This window comes from Hypanus sabinus, unplaced genomic scaffold (genome assembly GCF_030144855.1).
Source record: "Hypanus sabinus isolate sHypSab1 unplaced genomic scaffold, sHypSab1.hap1 scaffold_722, whole genome shotgun sequence".
Classification (NCBI taxonomy): domain Eukaryota; kingdom Metazoa; phylum Chordata; class Chondrichthyes; order Myliobatiformes; family Dasyatidae; genus Hypanus; species Hypanus sabinus.
The window spans coordinates 150,846-170,524 of NW_026781573.1; the positions used below are offsets into that span (position 1 = coordinate 150,846).

At 46.9% G+C, this 19,679-nt stretch overlaps 1 protein-coding gene across 1 annotated transcript; it reads right to left on the reverse strand.

Annotated features, from left to right (window-relative positions):
• Positions 1–14,771: 14,771 nt before the first annotated feature.
• LOC132389963 (C-type lectin domain family 9 member A-like) lies at positions 14,772–19,335 on the reverse strand. The gene is made up of 4 exons (XM_059962541.1): positions 19,175–19,335; positions 16,766–16,908; positions 16,145–16,209; positions 14,772–15,188 (listed from the first exon to the last, which is right to left on the reverse strand). Exons 1-4 carry the CDS (start codon positions 19,242–19,244, stop codon positions 14,987–14,989), a joined length of 480 nt encoding a protein of 159 aa, XP_059818524.1. The 5' UTR covers positions 19,245–19,335; the 3' UTR covers positions 14,772–14,986.
• Positions 19,336–19,679: the final 344 nt, after the last annotated feature.

A 19,679-nucleotide genomic window follows, 5' to 3' on the forward strand; every position in this document is an offset into this window, starting at 1 on the left:
AATTTGCAGGTTGAACACAAAAATCTACAGCACACTCCCGGCCCCTCTGCCCACAATGTTGTGCCGATGATGTAACCTTCTCAGATTGACTCTGTGGCGAGGAGGGCAAATGCATGTCAGCATGTCACCTCCAATATAAAAGGAAAGGTGAGATGTTGAGACTTTATCAAGCACTGGTGAGCCCTCACCTGGAGTATTGTGAATAGCCTTTGGCCTCTTATCTTAGAAAGATGCTACTCAAAGTGGAGAGTGTTGTAACGAGTTTCACAAAAATGATTCCAGGATTGAAGGGCCTCATATGAGCAGATATTGATATCTCTAGGCCTGTGCTTACTGGAATTTGAAAGGAAGAAGTGCGACCCCATTGACATCTATTAAATGTTTAAATGCCTTGATAGAGTGTGTATGTAGAAGATGTTTTCTGTGGTGGGGGATTCGGAGACCAGAGGACAAAGACTTAGAAGAGCGGCGCAACCTTTCAGAACGGAGAAGAGGAGAAATTTCATTAGCCAGAGAGTGGATGTGTGGATTTCCTTGCCACAGGTGGCCGTGGTGGCCAAGGCTTTCTATTTTGTATATTTAGGGCTGAGGTTCTTGACAGGTCAGGGCTTGATCGAAGGGATTGAAGCTGAGAAGTAACCTGAGAAACGGAAAAGGTCTGACCACATTATTGGGTTTGTGCTATAGACCATCCAATAGTCAGCGAAAATTGCAGCAGCATATCTGCAGATAGATAGCAGACAACAGCAAGAAACATAATGTTGTGTTAGTAGGGGATTTTAATTTTCCACGTATTGATTGGGACGGAAATACAGTTAAAGGTCTAGAAGTGTTAGAGTTTGGAAAATGTGTTCTGGAATGTTTTCCAAATCAAAACATGGATGTACTGACTGGAGAGGATGCAATATTAGATCCCTTATTATGAAATGGGTTAGGACAGGTGACGGAAGTGTGTGCCTGGGAACACATTGGTTCTCGTGATTACTTTCAGCTTGGTGATGGCTAAAGATTGACCTGGTCCTCGGGTGAAGGTTAGAAACTGGAAAAAGTCCAATTTTGAAGAAGTGAGGAAGGATCTAAAAAGCGTGGATTAGGAAATGTTGTTCTCTGCAAAGGATGCCATTAGTAAGTGGGAGTCCTTCAAAGGAGAAATGTTGTGGGTGCAGCGTTTTTATGTTCCTGTCTGGAGTAAAGGCAAATTGAATAAGGAGAAGGAACTTTGTTCTCTAGGGATATTGGAACTCTGATAAAGAAGACGGCGATATATGACTTGATAGGAAATTAGGAGCTAATAAGGTACTTGAGGAGTACAAAAGTGTAAAAACATACTTTAGGAAAAAATCAGCCGGGTTAACAGAAGACATGAGGTAGCTTTGACAATCAAGTTGATGTCTAATCCAAAGAGCTTCTACATGTCTATTAAGAGTTAACTGATAGTAAGGGATAACTTCGGTCGTCTTCAAGATCAGTGTGTTGGGCTGTGTACGGAGATAAAAGAAATGGGGGAGATATTTTTTTTCGTCTGTATTTACTAAAGTAACTGGCATGGAGACAATGGATATAAGGCAAACAGGTGGTGGGTTCAGGTAACCTAAGCAATCTGAAGAAGTGAAGTTGCTTGCTGTCTTGAGACTATCAGAGTAGATAAATCCGCAGCACCTGACAAGTTATTTATTCCGACCTTAAAGGAGACGAGTGTTGAAATTGCAGGGGCCTTGATAGACATATTTAAAGTGTTGCTATCTACGGGTGAGGTGCTGGGGGATTGTAGAATAGCTCATGTTGTTCTGTTGTTTAAAAAAAAAGGTTCTAAACGTAATCCGGGAAATTATAGGCCAGTAAATCTGACGTCAGTAGTAGGTAAATTATTGGAAGGCGTACTAAGAGATAGGATCTACAGGTACTTAGATAGAGAGGGACTTATTATGGAAAGTCGACACGGCTTTATGCGTGGTAGGTCATGTTTAACAACTCCATTGGAGGTTTTAGAGGAGGTTACAAAGAACGTTGATGAAGGGAAGGCTAACACAAAGTACACTGCGGATGCTGTGGTCAAATAAACACGTAAAACCAGATGGATGAACACAGCAGATCAGGTAGTATCCGTTGAAGGGAGCAGTTAACGTTTTGGGCCTCGAACCTTCGTTTAGTGGATGCTGTCTGCATGGACTTCAGTGAAGCCATTGTCAAGGCCCGTATGGGAGATTAGTTCGGAAGATTCAGTCGCTAGGTATACATGGTGAGGTAGTAAATTGGATTAGACAATGGCTCAATGGGAGAATTCAGAGAGTGGTGGCGGAGGCCTACGATCATGTAATGATCTCACGAGACTAACTGATACCTATTACTATTAATACTTTTGAAGGGGGAAATGTTTAAAGGGAACATTGGGGGCTTCATCACACAGAGAGTGGCGTGAGTGTGTAGTGAGCCGACAGATGATGTGGTAAATTCGGGCTCAGTTTTAACATTGAAGACTTGGATATGTCCATGGATGAGAGGGGTAAGTTTGGTCACGGGCCAGGCGCAGGTCCGTAGGCCTAGGCAGATAAATCGTTCGGCACAGCCAAGAAGGGCCAAACGGCCTGTTTATGTAATGCAATGTTCTATGGTTCCGGTTCTATGGATCAGCAACTACGAAATGGTAGAGCAGACACCATGGCCCAAATGGTCTAATTCTGCTCCGACATTTTACGTTGTAATGATAAGTTTCTTTTATTTTATTGTGGAAAAGGGATAAGTACTGGGTCCATTGTTATTTGTCATCTATATCAATGATCTGGATGATATTGTAGTAAATGGGATCCGAAATGTTGCAGATTATACAAAGATTGGTGGCGTGGTAGATAGTGACGACAGTTTTCTGAGCTTTCAGAGGGATCTAGAACAGCTGGAAAAATGACCTGAAAAGTTGCAAATGGAGGTTATTACAGGCACGTATGAGGTATTGCACTTTGGACGGAAATAAAACCAAGGTAGAACGTAGAAGGAAAATTGTAGGGCACTGAGGAGTGCACTGGAACAGAGGGGGGAATCCGAATGCAACATTCTATAAAAGTTGCATCACAGGCATATAGGGTCGTAAAGAAAACTTTTAGTACATTGGACTTTACAAATCAATTTATTGAGGATAAGTGTTGAAATGCTACTGCGAGTTTGTACAAGGCATTGGTGAGGCCGAATTTGGAGTATTGTGTAGAGATTATCTCACTTAATTCCAGGAAGGGTATTAATAAGTTTGAAAAATGGCAGAGAAGGCATACAAGGATGTTGCCTGGACTTGAGAAACTGAGTTACAGAAAAATGTAGAATAGGTTAGGACTTTAATCCCTGGAACTTAGAAGAATGAGGGGAGACTTGATAGAGGTATATAAAATTATAGACAGAGTGAATCCAAGCAGGCCTTTTTTTTTCCACCTAGGCTAGGGGAGCAAAAAAGTAAGAGGACATTGATTAAGGGAAAAGGTATTGGCGCGTGGCCTAGTGGGTAAGGCATCGGTCTGATGATCTGAAAGTCACCTGTTCGAGCCTCAGCTGAGGCAGCGTGTTGTGTCCTTAAGCAAGGCATTTATCAACACTTTGCTGTCCGACGACACCAGTTCCAAAGGACCACTTGGGTCCTTGTGCCCTTCCGTTGGACAAACTCAGTGCCGAGGAGATCGAATGTTTGGGCAACTGCCGGTCTCCCAGATTTGAAAGGCGCAAATCCATGATCTCACGAGACTAACTGATACCTATTACTGTTAATACATTTGAAGGGGGAAATGTTTAAAGGGAACATTGGGGGCTTCATCACACAGAGAGTGGCGTGAGTGTGTAGTGAGCCGACAGATGATGTGGTAAATTCGGGTTCAGTTTTAACATTGAAGACTTGGATATGTCCATGGATGAGAGGGGTAAGTTTGGTCACGGGCCAGGCGCAGGTCCGTAGGCCTAGGCAGATAAATCGTTCGGCACAGCCAAGAAGGGCCAAACGGCCTGTTTATGTAATGCAATGTTCTATGGTTCCGGTTCTATGGATCAGCAACTACGAAATGGTAGAGCAGACTCCATGGCCCAAATGGTCTAATTCTGCTCCGACATTTTACGTTGTAATGATAAGTTTCTTTTATTTTATTGTGGAAAAACTAAATGTTGCTGCTAAGCTTGTATAGCTGAATACTGAGGACACGAAGTTCACAGGATAGGATGCAGAAGCGGCCTTGCTTGTGAGAGCTGACAAAAGCTTGCAACATTTCATAACAAGAATGATGTAATGTTAACTTCTCTGCGATACTGTCTTGGTTGAGGAACTGACAGCAGATGTGCAGTTCTAATTTTGTGCACCCTCTGGAAGCATTCGTAGTCTGGCTGATATCCAACAAGTGTGTCTTGAAATTGCTCACTGAGAATATTTTGCTGTTGGCTATCTCCCAAAATTCACTGTATTTATTTTAGATATATCCTGACTCTGGCGGAGTCGTAGGGCAACGTGATCACCTATTCGAGGGTAAACCGTACACCGATGTCTGTATATTTATTTCTCTTTGATGCCGGGAAAAATTGTTGTATGTTCTTTCTTTAGCTTTTGCAAAAACCTTGAGTTCCCTTTTTAGCTACAATGGAATACGTCTTGAGAATCAGGTACTTCTTCATTTTTAGAAATACACATGTCCTGCACCTTCCTCATTTTTGTTTCACAGCAATTAAAGCCATTGCCACTCTGCTGACATCCCTTACATATGTTGTTGGAGAAATCACAATGGAGTTCATCTCGGAAAAATACAAACATTTAGCAGACTATTAATGAAAAAAAACCTCTTTCGATGAGTAGAGGGATCTTGCGCTCCGTGTTTGTAGCTCCATGAACGTGGGTCCACAGTTTGCAGACGATATGAGGATAAGTGGAGGGGCAGTTAGTTTTGAGGAAGTAGACAGGCTACGGAGGGGGCTTAGACAGGGCAAGGTAATGGCAGATGTACTGCTGTGTTGAAATATTCTTGAACATGCACTTTGGCAGAGAATAAAATGCTTGACTATTTTCTAAATGGAGAGAAAAGACAAGGAAAACAGATATTCACAGGGACTTTGAAGTGCTTGTGCGGGATTCCCTGAAGGTTAATTTGCAGATTGAACATAGAAATCTAAAGCACATTCCCGGCCCCTCTGCCCACAATGGGAGGTCGATGATTTAAGATTCTCAGATTGAGTCTGTGGCGAGGAGGGCAAATGCATGTCAGCATTTCACCTCCAATATAAAAGGAAAGGTGTGATGTTGAGACTTTATAAAGTACTGATGAGGCCTCACATGGAGAATTGTGAAAAGTTTTGTGTCTCTTATCTTAGAAAGATTGTGCTCAAACTGGAGAGTGTTCAAACGAGGTTCACAAAAATAATTCCAAGATTGAAGGGCGTCATATGAGAAGTGCTGGATATCTCCAGGCCTGTACTCACTGGAATTTAGAAAGAAGAAGCGTTACCCCAGTGAAATCTATTGAATATTTATATTCCTTGATAGAGTGGGTGTGGAAAGGATAATTTCTAAGGTGCGGGAGTCGAAAACCAGAGGACAAAGGACAAAAGAGCGGCGCGTACTTTTAGAACAGAGACAAGGTGAAATTACTTTAGCCAGAGAGTGGCGAGTCTGCGGATCTCTTTACCACAGGCGGCCGTAGAAGCCAAGACTTTCCTTTTTTTTTGAATATTGATGGTAGAATTTCTTGATTTGTCAGAGCTTGAACGAATACTCGGTAAAGGCAGGGGATTGAAGCTGAGAAGTAAATTGGATCATCCTACAATCCAATGGTGGAGCAGACACAATGGGCCACATATTCTAATTCTTGTCCTGAATCCTTGGTTCTTATGGTACCATACTTTGTTGTATTGTGGAAAAAATAAATGTTTTAGCCGAACTGGACTAGCTGAAGACTGAGATCACGAAGGTCACAGGATAAGACGCAGACGCTGCCTTGATTGTGCGAACTGACAAAAGCTAACCACATTTCATACCAAGAATGAGGTAATGTTAACTTTTCTGTGAACCTGTCTTGGTAATGGAGGAACTGACAGCAGATGTGCAGTTCTAATTTTGTGCACCGCCCGGAATAATTCGTAGACTGACTGATATCCAACAAGTGCTTCCTGAAATCGCTCACTGAGAATATTTGGCTGTTGGCTATCGCCCAAAATTCGCGGTATAAATTAAAGAAATAACCTGACTTTGGCGGAGTCGCACCGATGTGTGTGTCTTCACTTTTGTTTGATCCCGGGATAAACTGATCTGTGTCCTTTCATTAGCTTTTACAAAAGCCTTGAGTTCCCTTGTCAGCCACAATTGAATACCTCATGAGAATTGAGTACTTCTTCATTTTTAGGAATACACATATCCTGCACCTTCCTCATTTTTTTCCAGAAATTAAAGCCATTTCCGTTTTGCTGACATCCCTTGCAGATATGATTGGAGAAATGACAGTGGAGATCAACCCTGACAAATAAAAAAAATAGCACACTATTAAATAATAAAATGTTTCGATGACCAGAGGGGCATTGCGCTCGAAGTTAATTGATTCCTGAAAGTGGGTGCACAGTTTGTAGACCAAATGAGGACAAGTGGAGTGCCAAGCAGTTTTGAGGAAGTTGACAGTCTACAAAATGACTCAGAAAGGTAGAACACACAATGCAAATGGTAAGGCACCGAAGAGTGCAGTGGAAAACAGGGATCTGGGAATACAGATACATATTTCCCTAAAAGTAGCTTCACAGGTAGATACGGTAGTAAAGAGATTTTTGGTACTTTGGCCTTTATAAATCAAAGTATTGAGTATAAGACTTGGAATGTTATGGTGAGGTTGTATAAGGCATTGATGAGGCCGAAACTGGAGTATTGTGTGCGGTTGTAGTCACCGAATTACAGCAAGGCTATTAATAAGTTTGAAAGATTGCAGAAAAGGTTTGGAAAGACTTTGCCGAGACTTGAAAAACTGAGTTACAAAGAAAGCTTGAATAGGTTTGGACTTTATTCACTGGAGCGTCGTGAAATGAGGGGAGATTTGATAGAGGTGTATCAAGTTATGATTCGTATAGACAGAGTGAATGCAAACAGGCTCTTTCCACTGAGGCGAGGGGAGAAAACAAACAGAAGTAATGGGTTAAGAGTGAAGGGGGAAATGTTTAAAGGGAACTTTAGGGGAGGTGTTTCTTCATGCATAGAGTGGTGGGTGGGTCGAATGAGCTGCCGGATGAAGTGGTAAATGTGGGCTCAGTTTTGACATTTAAGAAAAGTTGGACAGGTATATGAATGAGTGGGGTAGGGAGGAATATGGCCCAGGTGCCGGTCAGTGGGACGAGTTAGAAAAATGATTCGGCACAGCCAAGAAGGGCCAAAAGGGTTTTTTCTATGCTGTAATATTCCATGGTTTGAAAATGAGAGACCACATCTCCACAAACTCCAAACATTGTAATGCCTTCTGTTACCAGAGAGCCGCAGATGGTGATGAAAGCAAGTGGCGATTAAATTCTCGAACACACTCCGACTCAGACTTGAAATAAACAGCACAACAGTGAAGAAATCGAAAAGTCACAAGCAACAGTGCAAGACATGGATCTCCTACGGTTGAGAGCTGAGAGCTCAGCGCGAGGCCGTTAAGGGCATACATTCCCTGAAGGAAGATTGGCAGATAATACGTGGCAGTCCGAGTCTTAAAGGGAAAGAGACAACTTTCTAATCTCCGCCACCTGGATGTTTGACGCTGTCCAGTCGGGAACATGGCACCTCCTTCGTTCTGCCTGAATGTGTTGGGTCTAATGTAGATCCTCTGAGATGCTGACACGCAGATTCCCAGAAACATCAAATATTGGGGAGTGGCAGAATTAAGCCATTTGGCCCATCGTGTCTGTTCCATTATTTGATCTTTGCTGATCAAAATGGCTGAATCCCTGTCAAACTCTGACTGAAATGTGCCCAGTACCTTCTTCTCCACGGGCACCCGTGGCACCGAATTCCACAGACTCAGCCCTCTCTGGCAAAATAAATCCCTCCCACTCTCCTTTGTAAATGGAAATCCCTCCGTCCTGACGCCGTGCTCGCCAGTTTAAGTATCTCCCACATCTTCGGAAGCCTTATCTCCACACCTACTCTATCGAGGATCTTCAACATTTGATAGTCTTCAATGACGTCACCCATTCTGCTAAAATCCATCGAGTACAGACCCAGATCAAACGCTCCTCCTGTGAAAAGCTTTTCAATTCCGGAATCATTTTCGTTCACCCCGGTGGAACCCACTCCAAATTCAGCACATCCTTTCTCATCGAAGAGGCACAACTATACTCATAATACCCCTGATTAGGCCTCACTGGAGTCTTTTGAAGACTACAAATTGAATCTTTGCATTTATAGCAACATTAAAATTTCGGGAACCCGACACTGTTGGTGGCGCTAGGTGGAGTAGGTCACATTTTGGCTCTGCTCCTGTCATTTTTCAATTTCCTTACCACACTTTTATGATCTATTTCAAAGTGTTTTATCACCTTTATGTGTATTAATTCTGAATTTTAATGGACGGAATTGGCGACCAGAGGAATAAAGGCATTAGCCGCAGGGAAGGAAACAGGTAATGGAATGGGAAGAAAGAAGGTGTCTTCGAACAAGCTAAACAACTTCAACTCACTTTGCAGTCAATCCCGGATCTTTCGGATAAAAAACTGGATAAGAGATTCGCAGCTTTAGAAGTTATGTCAAAGGGGAGCGAAGGATGAACAGCTCTGATTGGCAGAAGGGTGCAGGGTTGCCCATTTGCTTCATTTGCTTCAGACAAGGGAGAGATAACACAGGGAGGACGAGACCTGTTGTTCCACCATATTATGACTCCTGTAAGAATTATGGCTCCGGAGAGGTCTGTTTACTTGATACCATTCTGTTCATTAAAATTCCACAGTGGACAGCCGGAGGGGGTTTGTTTTGATGGGCTAAGCCATTCAAAACTGATTGACACCTGAGACCCCGGGAGTAGGGATAAAAATGAGGTCTGGGTAGACACCCCTCAGACTCACCAAAAGGCACACTAGTGAGCACTGCTTAAGTGTTGGAACCACGAGAAAGTGTGGGGCATCACAGTGTTTATAGCGAGGCCGGTGGGAGCAACAATCTTGTATTTTGGGGACCACATGCCATCGAGGAATCTGGTTTTCGTCCACAGTACCTCTTTTCCGTTCCTCTAATGAAGACAACCCGATCGATACAGCTCGTCAGATTTCACCCGCCTCCCTGCTGAGCCACAGAACCATAGTCAGTGCCAGAGACCTGACCGGAGAGACTTTCCCCTGCTTGGTCATTTGCACCTCTCCCCACCCATCCAGAAGAATCGGAAGTTGTCTACCTGCGCTGCTTCTGGCTGTTCAACCCCTTTCACTTTCCTGTCTGTCACCCAGATTCCTGTATGCTACACCTTGAGTGTAAATACATCTCTATACATCTTCCCTATAACCCGCTCAGCTTCCCGAATGATCCCGAGATCCTCCAGTTCTAGTTCGAACTCTGTAACGAAGAGTGATAGACGGTGCAGCTGGATGACCTTCTTACAGGTGCAGTTGTCGGGGACTCTGGAGGTCTCCATGCCCTCCCACAGCCCTTAAGGCAAGCAGCCAACTCTCCTGCAGGAATGCTTACAGCTCTTTCTAACTGTAATTATAAAATCAATCTATAAACCGATAACAAATCTACCAAAAGTTTTGCGCCTTCTGTCATCCGAGACTCTCCTCCTTACAGCATCAAATTGGATAAGCCCTCTAACTTGAACACTGTCCGCTGCGATTGCCCACACGTTTACTCCCAGGTAAACACCTTCTGCTCCAGTTCATTACACCGATACAGAAATTCAAACAATGAATGAAATTCACCCCACGCCGTCCTATCAATCAGACGCGGGGTCAGGCACAGATTGCTGTTCCCTCCCCCGGTCCCTTCACACACTCCGGGGATCAGAAGCTGTTTTCCTCTCCCCACCCCTAGCACTCCACCGTTCTAGTAGTCCTTCATTGTGTCTCTGTCTCGGAGACTGTGCGTGTCTTTGTGTTCAGATGGTGAGCAGTGAAGAACGGAGAAGTGGAACAGGTTGCAGGGAATAGGGACGTGGTGTTGAGATAGTGGACACTGGGAGAAAGTGGTGTGGAACCACGAGACCGGCCTGTCCACAGAGAGCAGGAAACAGGAACAGAACCGAGAGATCGACATCCGGAGGAGGGGGTTGGGATGGTAACACCAGACGTCACATCTCCCCTTTCGTTCCCAGAATTCCAGATGAACGGGGGCGGGGGGTAGAGGATCGAGAGTGTTGATTGAACCTTGAAAGGTGGAGGGGACGGAGCGGGTCAGGGAGTCGTGGAGAGGAGATGGGGAAGGAGGATATGACGGAGAGAGCAAGGAGTGCGGGAGACGGAGGGTTGATGGAGTCGTGGTGTGTAAGAGAAGATTGCGGTGATGGAAATGAAGGTAGGGGAAATCAACATCGGGTGGTGTGGTGATGTAATACCAGAAGTCACGTCTCCCTCTTCCCCACAATTCCACATTAACACAGAAAAGGAGCGGAGTAGAGGAGGGAGCGGGATGACGGAAACGTGGAAGGTTGCAGGGACGCAGCGTTTCAAAGAGAAGGGTAGAGGGGTTGGGAAAGTGGGAGATGACAGAGAAGGCGTGAGGTGTAGGGGACAAAGCAGAAATGGAGTCGAGGTGCCAAGAAGGGAAGCTATGACGACAATGGGGGAGTGTGGTGACGTAGAGGATGTTTTGTCTGACTGTGGCGAGGTTGATCATCGGGGAACAAGGGGTTGACGACGAGGGGAGTCGTAGGGGAGGAAGGGGCTGACGGAGACAGGGTAGAGTGCTGGCACTGCTGGTGGTGACAGAGTCTGGCGGTGTGTAGAATAGCGAGGGGGTCATGGAGATGGGCAAGGGTTATTGGAAGGGACAGAGTGACTGGAACCGAGAGTGGAGAAGAGGGAGGAACTGACAGAGACGGGGTAGGGAATGAGGAGGAGAAGCTGGAACAACTGACATGTGTAGCGGTGCACAGGAGGGAGGGAGTCATGGAGGCAAGAAGGATTTTAGTGGAGGGGAACTGTTCTGATGTCGGGGAGGTTGGAGATGACGGAGACGAATGGGGTAGCAGTTGAGTAAGTACACGCGTTGGAAAGTCACGTTGCATTTGAAAAAGGCGTTAGAGATGGGCACCATGTTAGGCTCAGCTCGCTCCCTTCTCTTCTGCAACCTCTATTTTCTAGGCCGATGTAAGAATCATCCTTCTGGTGGGTGAACCCTCGCAGGGCATCGGGTTCCGAATGTGTACCTGGTAGGGCACTAAAACCTTTGCCACCACCAGACTGGACTGTTCAAGGACTGTTCAAGGTGGTGTGGAAGGCTCATAAAAGGTTCGCATTTATCTCCCAGGCAAGGATTTAATTTTAAGGCTCTGCTGAGGCCTGATTTGGAGTGTGCTCCCCTGTCACTTTCACTTTAAGACTCGGACTACCAATTTCTGCCTGTCACAATCCTTCCTGGAATGTCTGTAATTAAATGGATTGTGCTGAGCACTCAGTGCTCAACCGTAGGAAATCCATTTTTAGCACTGTGGGTTGTGATTGACACTTCGGATGTAGTTACCGCCGTCGTTTATTTTAGTCTAAGTCTGATTTAATTCCAGACCTTACTCTGCACTTGGGTTGACACCATCCATAATTCCCTGACCACGGAAGTTATTGTGACGTCAGGAGTTTGTGACGATTTGGTCTCTCATTGAACACGAGTAAATGTCTATGGATGTCCGCTGCGGGGTGCTCTGTCCAGTCGCATCACTGCATCCACTGGTGTGGAGTCGACGAAGCACAGGGTGATCAGAGACTGCAGAGGGATGTAGACTCAGCCAGTCCCGTCAAGGGCAACACCGCTCCCTCCGTCTCGTAGATGAAACGGTGTTTAACACGATCGGCAGACGAACTCTTCCTGGACGTTTTGCATTCGGTGCATTCGAACTTTCCAGATTTAATCTTGTAGACGACATGAGAGGCCACCTTCCTATCAAACGGGGTTAGGAAATCTCAAAAGAAGCAAAACAGTTTTCTGGAAATATACCCACTGCTGCACTCTCTCCACGGCCCGTGTCAGTCTCTAAACTAATCTCACTACACTGCGATCTCCACGCAGCCGCACGTCAGTATCCAAACTATTCCGATCACTACACCGATCACTCTCCACGACCCCGCGTCATTATCCAGACTGATCTCGGTGCACCTTTACGGGATCCAGCGTGGCACCGAGACGGGTTGTGGCGGAGGGAAGACAGGAGATAACGGAGTGTGTGCAGAGAGGGAGTGTGTCACGAAGACGGGGCAGCTTGTAAGGGAGGGGCGAGAGGTGACGGGTACGAGAGTGGTATAAAGTTGGGAGTTTGTGACTGAGAGGGGGAGTATTGCAGGAGAGCGAAAATAGATGACGTTGGGGAGCACTCTTGGAAAGGGAGAGGATTATGCATACGTAGCGGACTGTGTCCTTGCTGAAGTGAAGATCGTGACAGTATGTCGGTATCGTTGGGCGGTGTGTTCATGTTATGCTGCAAGGCGTGTCTGTGCGACTGTTTCACGATGAAGGGCGCATTCATGTCTCGGTGTGGGCTGTGACGGTATCACGGTCAGGGCTGTATCGGTGTCATAGTGAAGGGAGGTGTCTGTGTGGCTCGTTCACTGTCTGTGTCGAGAGGTCGCTCACTGAGTTTCTCAATGCAGCGTCATATTCCTTCATCTACCCTGCACACTGCGTTTCCCATCCCATCAGTTCAAAACTCTCCCTGACCCTCCTGTAGAGCTGTGAACGTCAATCACCGACCAGAGGAGACCCTTCGGCCCGCAATGTTCTGATATACCAATTTATCTAAATCACTTCTGCCGACACACGTCCAACTCCATCAATTCCCTGTAAGTCCACGTGACTGTCAAAAAGCCAGTGAAACGGCTCTATCGATCTTCCCTCACCACCGTCTCTGGTAGCACAGTACAATCACCCACCAGTCCCTGTGTCAACCTCACCTCCTCTGAACTTACCACTCACACCTCTATGCATAAGCTCTTGTACTAGACATTTTTATCCTGGGGGCTATAACACTCGCTTCTTGGTCCATCAGTGTCTGTTCTAGTGAGATAACCCTCTGCCAGTTGTCCCCTCCGCCTTCGCCGCTCTAGAGTAAAGAAACCGAAAATTCTCACCACTGCCTATAGATAGTGCCCTCTATACCGGGTAGCATCCCAGTGAATCCCCACTGAATCCTCCTCAAAGACACTGACATTTCCTTTAATGGAGCATCCAGAAATTAATCAGGAATCTCCGAAACGTCAATCCCAGTCTCAACTCTTATCTGCTCCGCCCCTTGGTTATCCGGCACTCTTCGCCATTCACAGTGTGTGGTCCCCAATCCTCTAGACTGAAGTTCTTCTCTGCTTCCAAACATCCCACAATTCTCATGAAACAGCACCTGGGCTCCAACTTAGCAGGTCCATCTTTGTCAGAAAACAACCTGGCCGAATCCGCACTTGCCGGATCATTCCTGACGCCAAACATATTGGCCTTTTCTCAATTGATAAACTAAACTGGAGGAGTAGTCAGCGTGGCTTTTTAAAGGGCAGGTCATGCCTTACAAGCCGGATTGGATTTTTTGAGGATGTGATTAAACACATTGATGAAGTATGAGCAGTAGATTTAATGTATATGGATTTCAGCAAGGCATTTGATAAGGTAACCCGAGCGAGGCTTGCTGAGAAAGTAAGGAGGCGTAGGATCAAAGAGGACATTGCCCACAGAAGGTAAAGCGTGCTTTCAGACGGGTCATATTCTGCATGGTGGTCGGTCACCAGGGGAGTGTCTCGGGGATCTCTTCTGGGACCCTTACTCTTCGTGATTTTTACAAATGACCTGGATGAGGAAGTGGAGCGACGCGTTAACACGTTTGCTGATGACACAAAGGTTGGAGGTGTTGTGGATAGTGTGGAGGGCTGTCACTGGTAACAGCGGGACACTGGTAAGATGCAAAAGTGTGGAAGAAAATTGCAGACGTTCAAACCAGATAAGTGTGAAATGGTTCATTTTTGTTGATCTTCTCCATCAACCTACCAACCGGTAGAAAGGCAGGATGCAGAAGGACAGACAGATTAGTAGAATGTTCAACAAATTGGCAAATTAAACAGAATATTGGAAAATGCATGGTCGTGCACATTGGTTGTAGAATTGAAAGTGAGGACTATTGTCTAAACGGGGAGAAATTCCAAAACACAGAGAGGCAATGGGGCATCTTCTTCCTCTGCGCAATCACATCTTTCAACGCACGAGAACTAACTCCACAGTTTTTGCGGTATTTATTAATATTTGTAAGTTACATTAATATTTCATCTTTGATCCATACTGATGCTTCAGAACAAGAAATTGCAGGCCGTGTTAGTCTCAGATAAAGGGGTCTTTATTCCCTGAAGCGTAGCTGTAACTTTACAGAGTTGCATAAACTCAAGAGGGGCACAGGCATTGGGAATGCGCACAGAATTTTACCCAGAGCTGGGGTATCGAGACCCAGACGGCACAGGATAGAGGTGAGAGTTGGTGGAAAAGAGATAGAGAGAGAGATCACAGAGACGCAGGTGTTTGAGGGAACTGAGAGCAGAGTGAGAGAGTATGGTATAGAGGGGGAAAGTAAGAGAAATATAAAGAGGTTGGAAGAAGGAGCAGAGAAAGGTCGAGGAAGTAGGGTGAGGAGATGGGGTAGAGAGAGTTAGAGAGAGTGAGAAAGAGCGGGATGGAGAGGGATGGCGAGAAAGAACGGGATAGTTGGAGACTGGGGTTTTCCATGTGTGGTGGGGACAAAGGGGTTACGAAAAGATGAGAATAGAGAAGCAGGTAGGGCAGAGAATGTAGGGAGGATTTTGAGAGGATGGACTGAGTGTGATTGGAGCAGGGATAAGGAAGGGAAAGACAGGGTCATCATTTGATTCTAGTCGGCTCTCCGGGCTGTTGACAGAGAACCTGGATCTTTTCAGGAATATCCGGGCAGCAGGGGGCGGACTTCTCGCAGATGAAATGGTGCTTATCATGAAGGCAATAGTCACTCCCTCCACTCGAAGTGCATTCACTGCAGGAGGAACTTCCGGAGGTCACCTTGTACATCAGACCATGGACGGCATTCCTGTCAGTAAATGGTTAAAAAATTTCAACAGAGTCTAAACAGATCCGGTGGAACACGAGACCGTCGCCAAACTAATCCCATTAAATCCGGGCAATCACTACTGCCCTGTGTCGTCCTCAAAATAATTCCAGTGTCCAAATGTCTCCCCACTGCTGTGCGCCAGTCACCAAATTAATCCAACTACACCACCTCCCCCAGAGCCTCCTGCCCGTCGTCCCGCGGTCTCCTCAGTCCTGTGGCAGTCCCAATTCGAATGGAATACACCCACTTTCCCCCGTCAGCTCTATTCCAGTCCCCAAACAAATATTATTCTCCCATCCTCCCATAGGCACAATCTGATCCTGCAACCCTCTGTCGGTCCCCAAATCCATCGCACGGCTCTTCCTCTCCCGACAGTTTATGTTCGTCTCCAAGTTAATCCCATTGCCCCTCACTGCTACCTCAGCCTTGCATCAGTCGGCAATCTGGACCCACTGACCGCCGCTGTGCCCATACTCCCGAATCGGTCTCCAAACTAATCCAGTTTTCCCAATCTCTCCCCCCAGATCAGTGTCAGACCCCAAACTGATCCTGCGGATAACTCTTTCTCACAGAGCAAGGCCTGTCGGCAAACTAATCCGACTCTGCCTCCTGCTCCCCACAGATCTGTGTCAGACTCCGAACTAATTCCACTGTATCTCCCAATCCCCACAGCCCTGCGTCAGACACCAAAATAATCCCATGGAAATAATCCCCGGGGCCCACAGCAAATCGTCCAAATAATTCGCTGCCCTCTCCTGTGACAGACAGGTATCTTTTCCTAAAATATTCCCCTTGTATCGTTCTCCCCCGACACCAAATCCCACCCGCCACCCTCTTCTCAAAAACCTACTTCAGTCCGTAAACTAATCCCATATTCTCCCCTCACGACAGTGTCATTCCCCAACTCCCACACCACAGATCAGTCCAACTCTCACCCGGTTTCGCATTGTCCAATCCAGTAAGGAAGGTTACGGCGAACGAGAGACCGTGAAACAAAACTCTGTAAAATTAAATCCCTTTGATTAATGCCGAGAATCGAACCCTGTTTACGGGAGAGTGTCATGGGATGGTGTGTACGGAGAATCACTCTGTGCCTGATCGCGGTGTGTGATGGGACGGTGTGGAGAGAGATTCACTCTGTGTTTCACCCCGGGAGTATGTTACCGGAGGGTATTGTGGGTTTTCACTCAGTGCCTGACCACGCGGGTGTGTGATGATTTCTGTGTTGCTGTGGGATATTCTCGTGCTGCGAAGGGGCGGTGTGGAGGGAGATTCACTCTGTGTTTGATCCCGGGAGTGTGTGATGGGACGGAGTGAAGAGAGATTCACTCTGTGTCTGATCCCGGGAGTGTGTGATGGGACGGAGTGAAGAGAGATTCACTCTGTGTCTGATCCCGGGAGTGTGTGATGGGACGGTGTGAAGAGAGATTCACTCTGTGTTTCACCCCGGGAGTGTGTTACGGGAGGTTACTGTGGGTTTTCACTCAGTGCCTGACCCCGCGGGTGTGTGATGATTCCTGTGTTACTGTGGGATCTTCTCGTGCTGCGACACATACCGCTTTATCCCTTGAATTGATTTCCAGCAGGCTTGAATCACGGTTTGAACATCCTTGCATTGCTCTTGGGAAAGAAGTTTCAAACGTGGATACGTAATAACACCGGTCTGTATTTGTGACCCAGTCCTTGGAACACGTTTGCTCTGGAACTCAGGAACAAGGAACAGTGAGACACGGTGTGAATCTCTCGTCACACTTTCCCATCACACACACGCGGTGTGTCACACAGAGTGTATTTCTCGCAATGCGGTCTCATCACGCACACCTGAGGTCAAGCACAGAGTGAATCTCCCCTCACACCGTCCAAACGCACATTAACAAGGATCAGGAAAAGTGAAGGTCGCTCCAGACCATCCATCACACACTCACGGGGTCAAGACACAGAGTGAATCTCGTCCCATACTGTCTCATCGTACACGACTGGGGAGAGACACAGAATGAAGTTCCCTCCATAACGTCCCGTCACAGATCCACAGGATCAGACACAGAGTGAAGGTCGCTCCAAACCATCCATCACACACTCACGGGGTCAAGATACAGAGTGAATCTCGTCCCATACTGTCTCATCGTACACGCCTGGGGAGAGACACAGAATGAAGTTCCCTCCAAAGCATCCATCACACACTCACGGGGTCAAGATACAGAGTGAATCTCGTCCCATACTGTCTCATCGTACACGACTGGGGAGAGACACAGAATGAGGTTCACTCCATAACGTCCCGTCACAGATTCACAGGATCAGACACAGAGTGAAGTTCCCTCTACATCATCCATCACAGTCTCTCCAGTCAGGCACAGATTGAGGCTACCTCTAACAGTCCTCTGATACACACACGGAGTCAGACACTGAATGATCCTCGCTCTACACCATCCTATCACACACTCAGTGTGTCAGAGGAAAAGCGATGCTCCCTCCACATCGTCCTATCAGAGACCCTGAATCAAACATGTAGTGAATCGCACTCCATTGCGCATCGTCACCCAGCCTCTGGGCCGGCTCTAGAATACAGATTCCCCCACACTCTCCATAGACACAGAATGAAACTCTCTCTCTCTCTCTCTCTCTCTCTCTCTCTCTCTCTCTCTCTCTCTCTCTCTCTCTCTCTCTCTCTCTCTCTCTCTCTCTCTCTCTCTCTCCACTACTCCATCACACACACATGGGTTCAGACTGCACGCTGGTCAGTGTCAAATCTCACGCTCTTGCGGACAGACAAAGAGTGAAGCTCCCTCCAAACCGTCACACGTTCATGGAGTGTGGAGTGAGACACAGAGCTAAGCTACTGTGACTGTGTCCAATCGCACACTCCACGGATCAGACACAGTGTAGCTCCTTCAGCAGCGTCCGATTACGGACACCAGACATGGAGTGAAGCTCTTTCTCATTCTCCCATGACACAGGCGCAGGGTTAAAAACAGTTTTCACCGTTCGCACCGTCTCACCACACACTACCGGAAGCAGATACAGAGTGAAATTCCCTCCGCTAACTCCGTGGCCTCATCTCTCATTCCAGCGGTCAGACGTGGAGTGAGGTATCCTGCACAGCGTCCTGTCACACTCTTCCCGAGTCAGATTCTGGGCGTTACCTCCTCCACACTGTCTCATCACACACCACCGGGGTCAGAGAACACTATTTAGATCCCTCCACAAACTCCAAACACACACAGCCTTGGTCAGACACAGTGTGAATCTCTCTCTCCACGGCCATAACACACTCTCCAGCAGTCGGACATAAAAAGAAACTCCCTCAGCACACAGGACAAACGTCAGAGCAAGAGCTTCTCAACACCCCACGCAGCAAAGTGTCAGACACAGAGGGAAGCTGCCTCCACACGGCCCCATTACGCACTCCCGATTCTAACAAAGTGTGAATCTCCCTCCTTACATTCTATTAAACTTCCTGGCGAGTCACAGAGTGCGGCTCTCTCTGAACCGTCCCATCACACCCCAATGTGCTCACACACAAAGCGAAATTCCGCCCACACACTCACGGGGTCAGACTCCCTCCACAATATCCAATCACACAGTCTGACGTCACGTAGAATGAACGCCCCTCTGCACTGTCCCATCACACAATCCCGCTATCAGACACGGAGTGAAGCTGGATCCATACTGTCCCATAAGACATTCCCGGACATAGGTTGACGCTGAAATGTGACGTCTCACGACGCCGTGGCCAGATACAGAATGAATCCACCTCCACAACGTCTCATCACACTTTCCTGGATTCAGTGATAGAGTGAAAGTTCGTCCATGCAGCCCCATCACACACTCACCGGGGCAAACACAGAGCAAATCACCCTCCAAACCATCCCTTAACACACTCCTGATATCAAACAGAGAGTGAAGCTTCCTCTCTCCATACTTGCCCTGCGATGAGGAGCGGGTGAAAGAGGGGGATGATGCCTCACCTCTGCTGCTAGTCCAAAAATTACAGATTCGGGCCTTGCTTTCGATGACAGATCTGTACTTCGTTTCCATCTCAGTGAACTGGTGACGGATATCGCTGTGCTTTCGTTTAAAAACGGACAGATTTGAGTTGAGCGCAGAAAGCTTGGTTTGAAGGGTTGAGTTTAACTCATTGTAGTTTCGGTGACAGGTTTCCTTAGAGTGACGAATCTGTGATACTGAGAGAGAAGGTGAAGGACGTTTAGCGTTTGCAGTGACTCGTGAGTTAGCGTCACGCTACCGAACGGGTCACTGAGAGTGTTGTGTCAGTGTCACGGTGAAGTGTGTCACAGTGAAGCATGTGCTTGTGGCACAGCGAGAGGCGTCGGCGTAACCATGAGGGGCGTGTCTGTGTCTCTCTGAGGGGTATTTCAGTGCCCAGCTGCAGGTTTTGTTGTTGTTACCATTGAGGTCTGCGTCTGTATCGTGCGGGGCATGTCCGAGTTACTGTGAGGGACGTGTCGTTGT

What these genes read in the sequence shown, in the direction of transcription:
- LOC132389963 (XM_059962541.1), bottom strand. Translation starts at nt 19,244, where the DNA reads ATGGAAACGAAGTACAGATCTGTCATCGAAAGCAAGGCCCGAATCTGT. An exon ending in TTTTTGGACTAGCAGCAGAG is followed by an intron (nt 16,909 to 19,174) that starts GTGAGGCATCAT and finishes CCTGAGTTCCAG; the next exon opens with AGCAAACGTGTTCCAAGGAC. An exon ending in TCAATTCAAGGGATAAAGCG is followed by an intron (nt 16,210 to 16,765) that starts GTATGTGTCGCA and finishes TTAATTTTACAG; the next exon opens with AGTTTTGTTTCACGGTCTCT.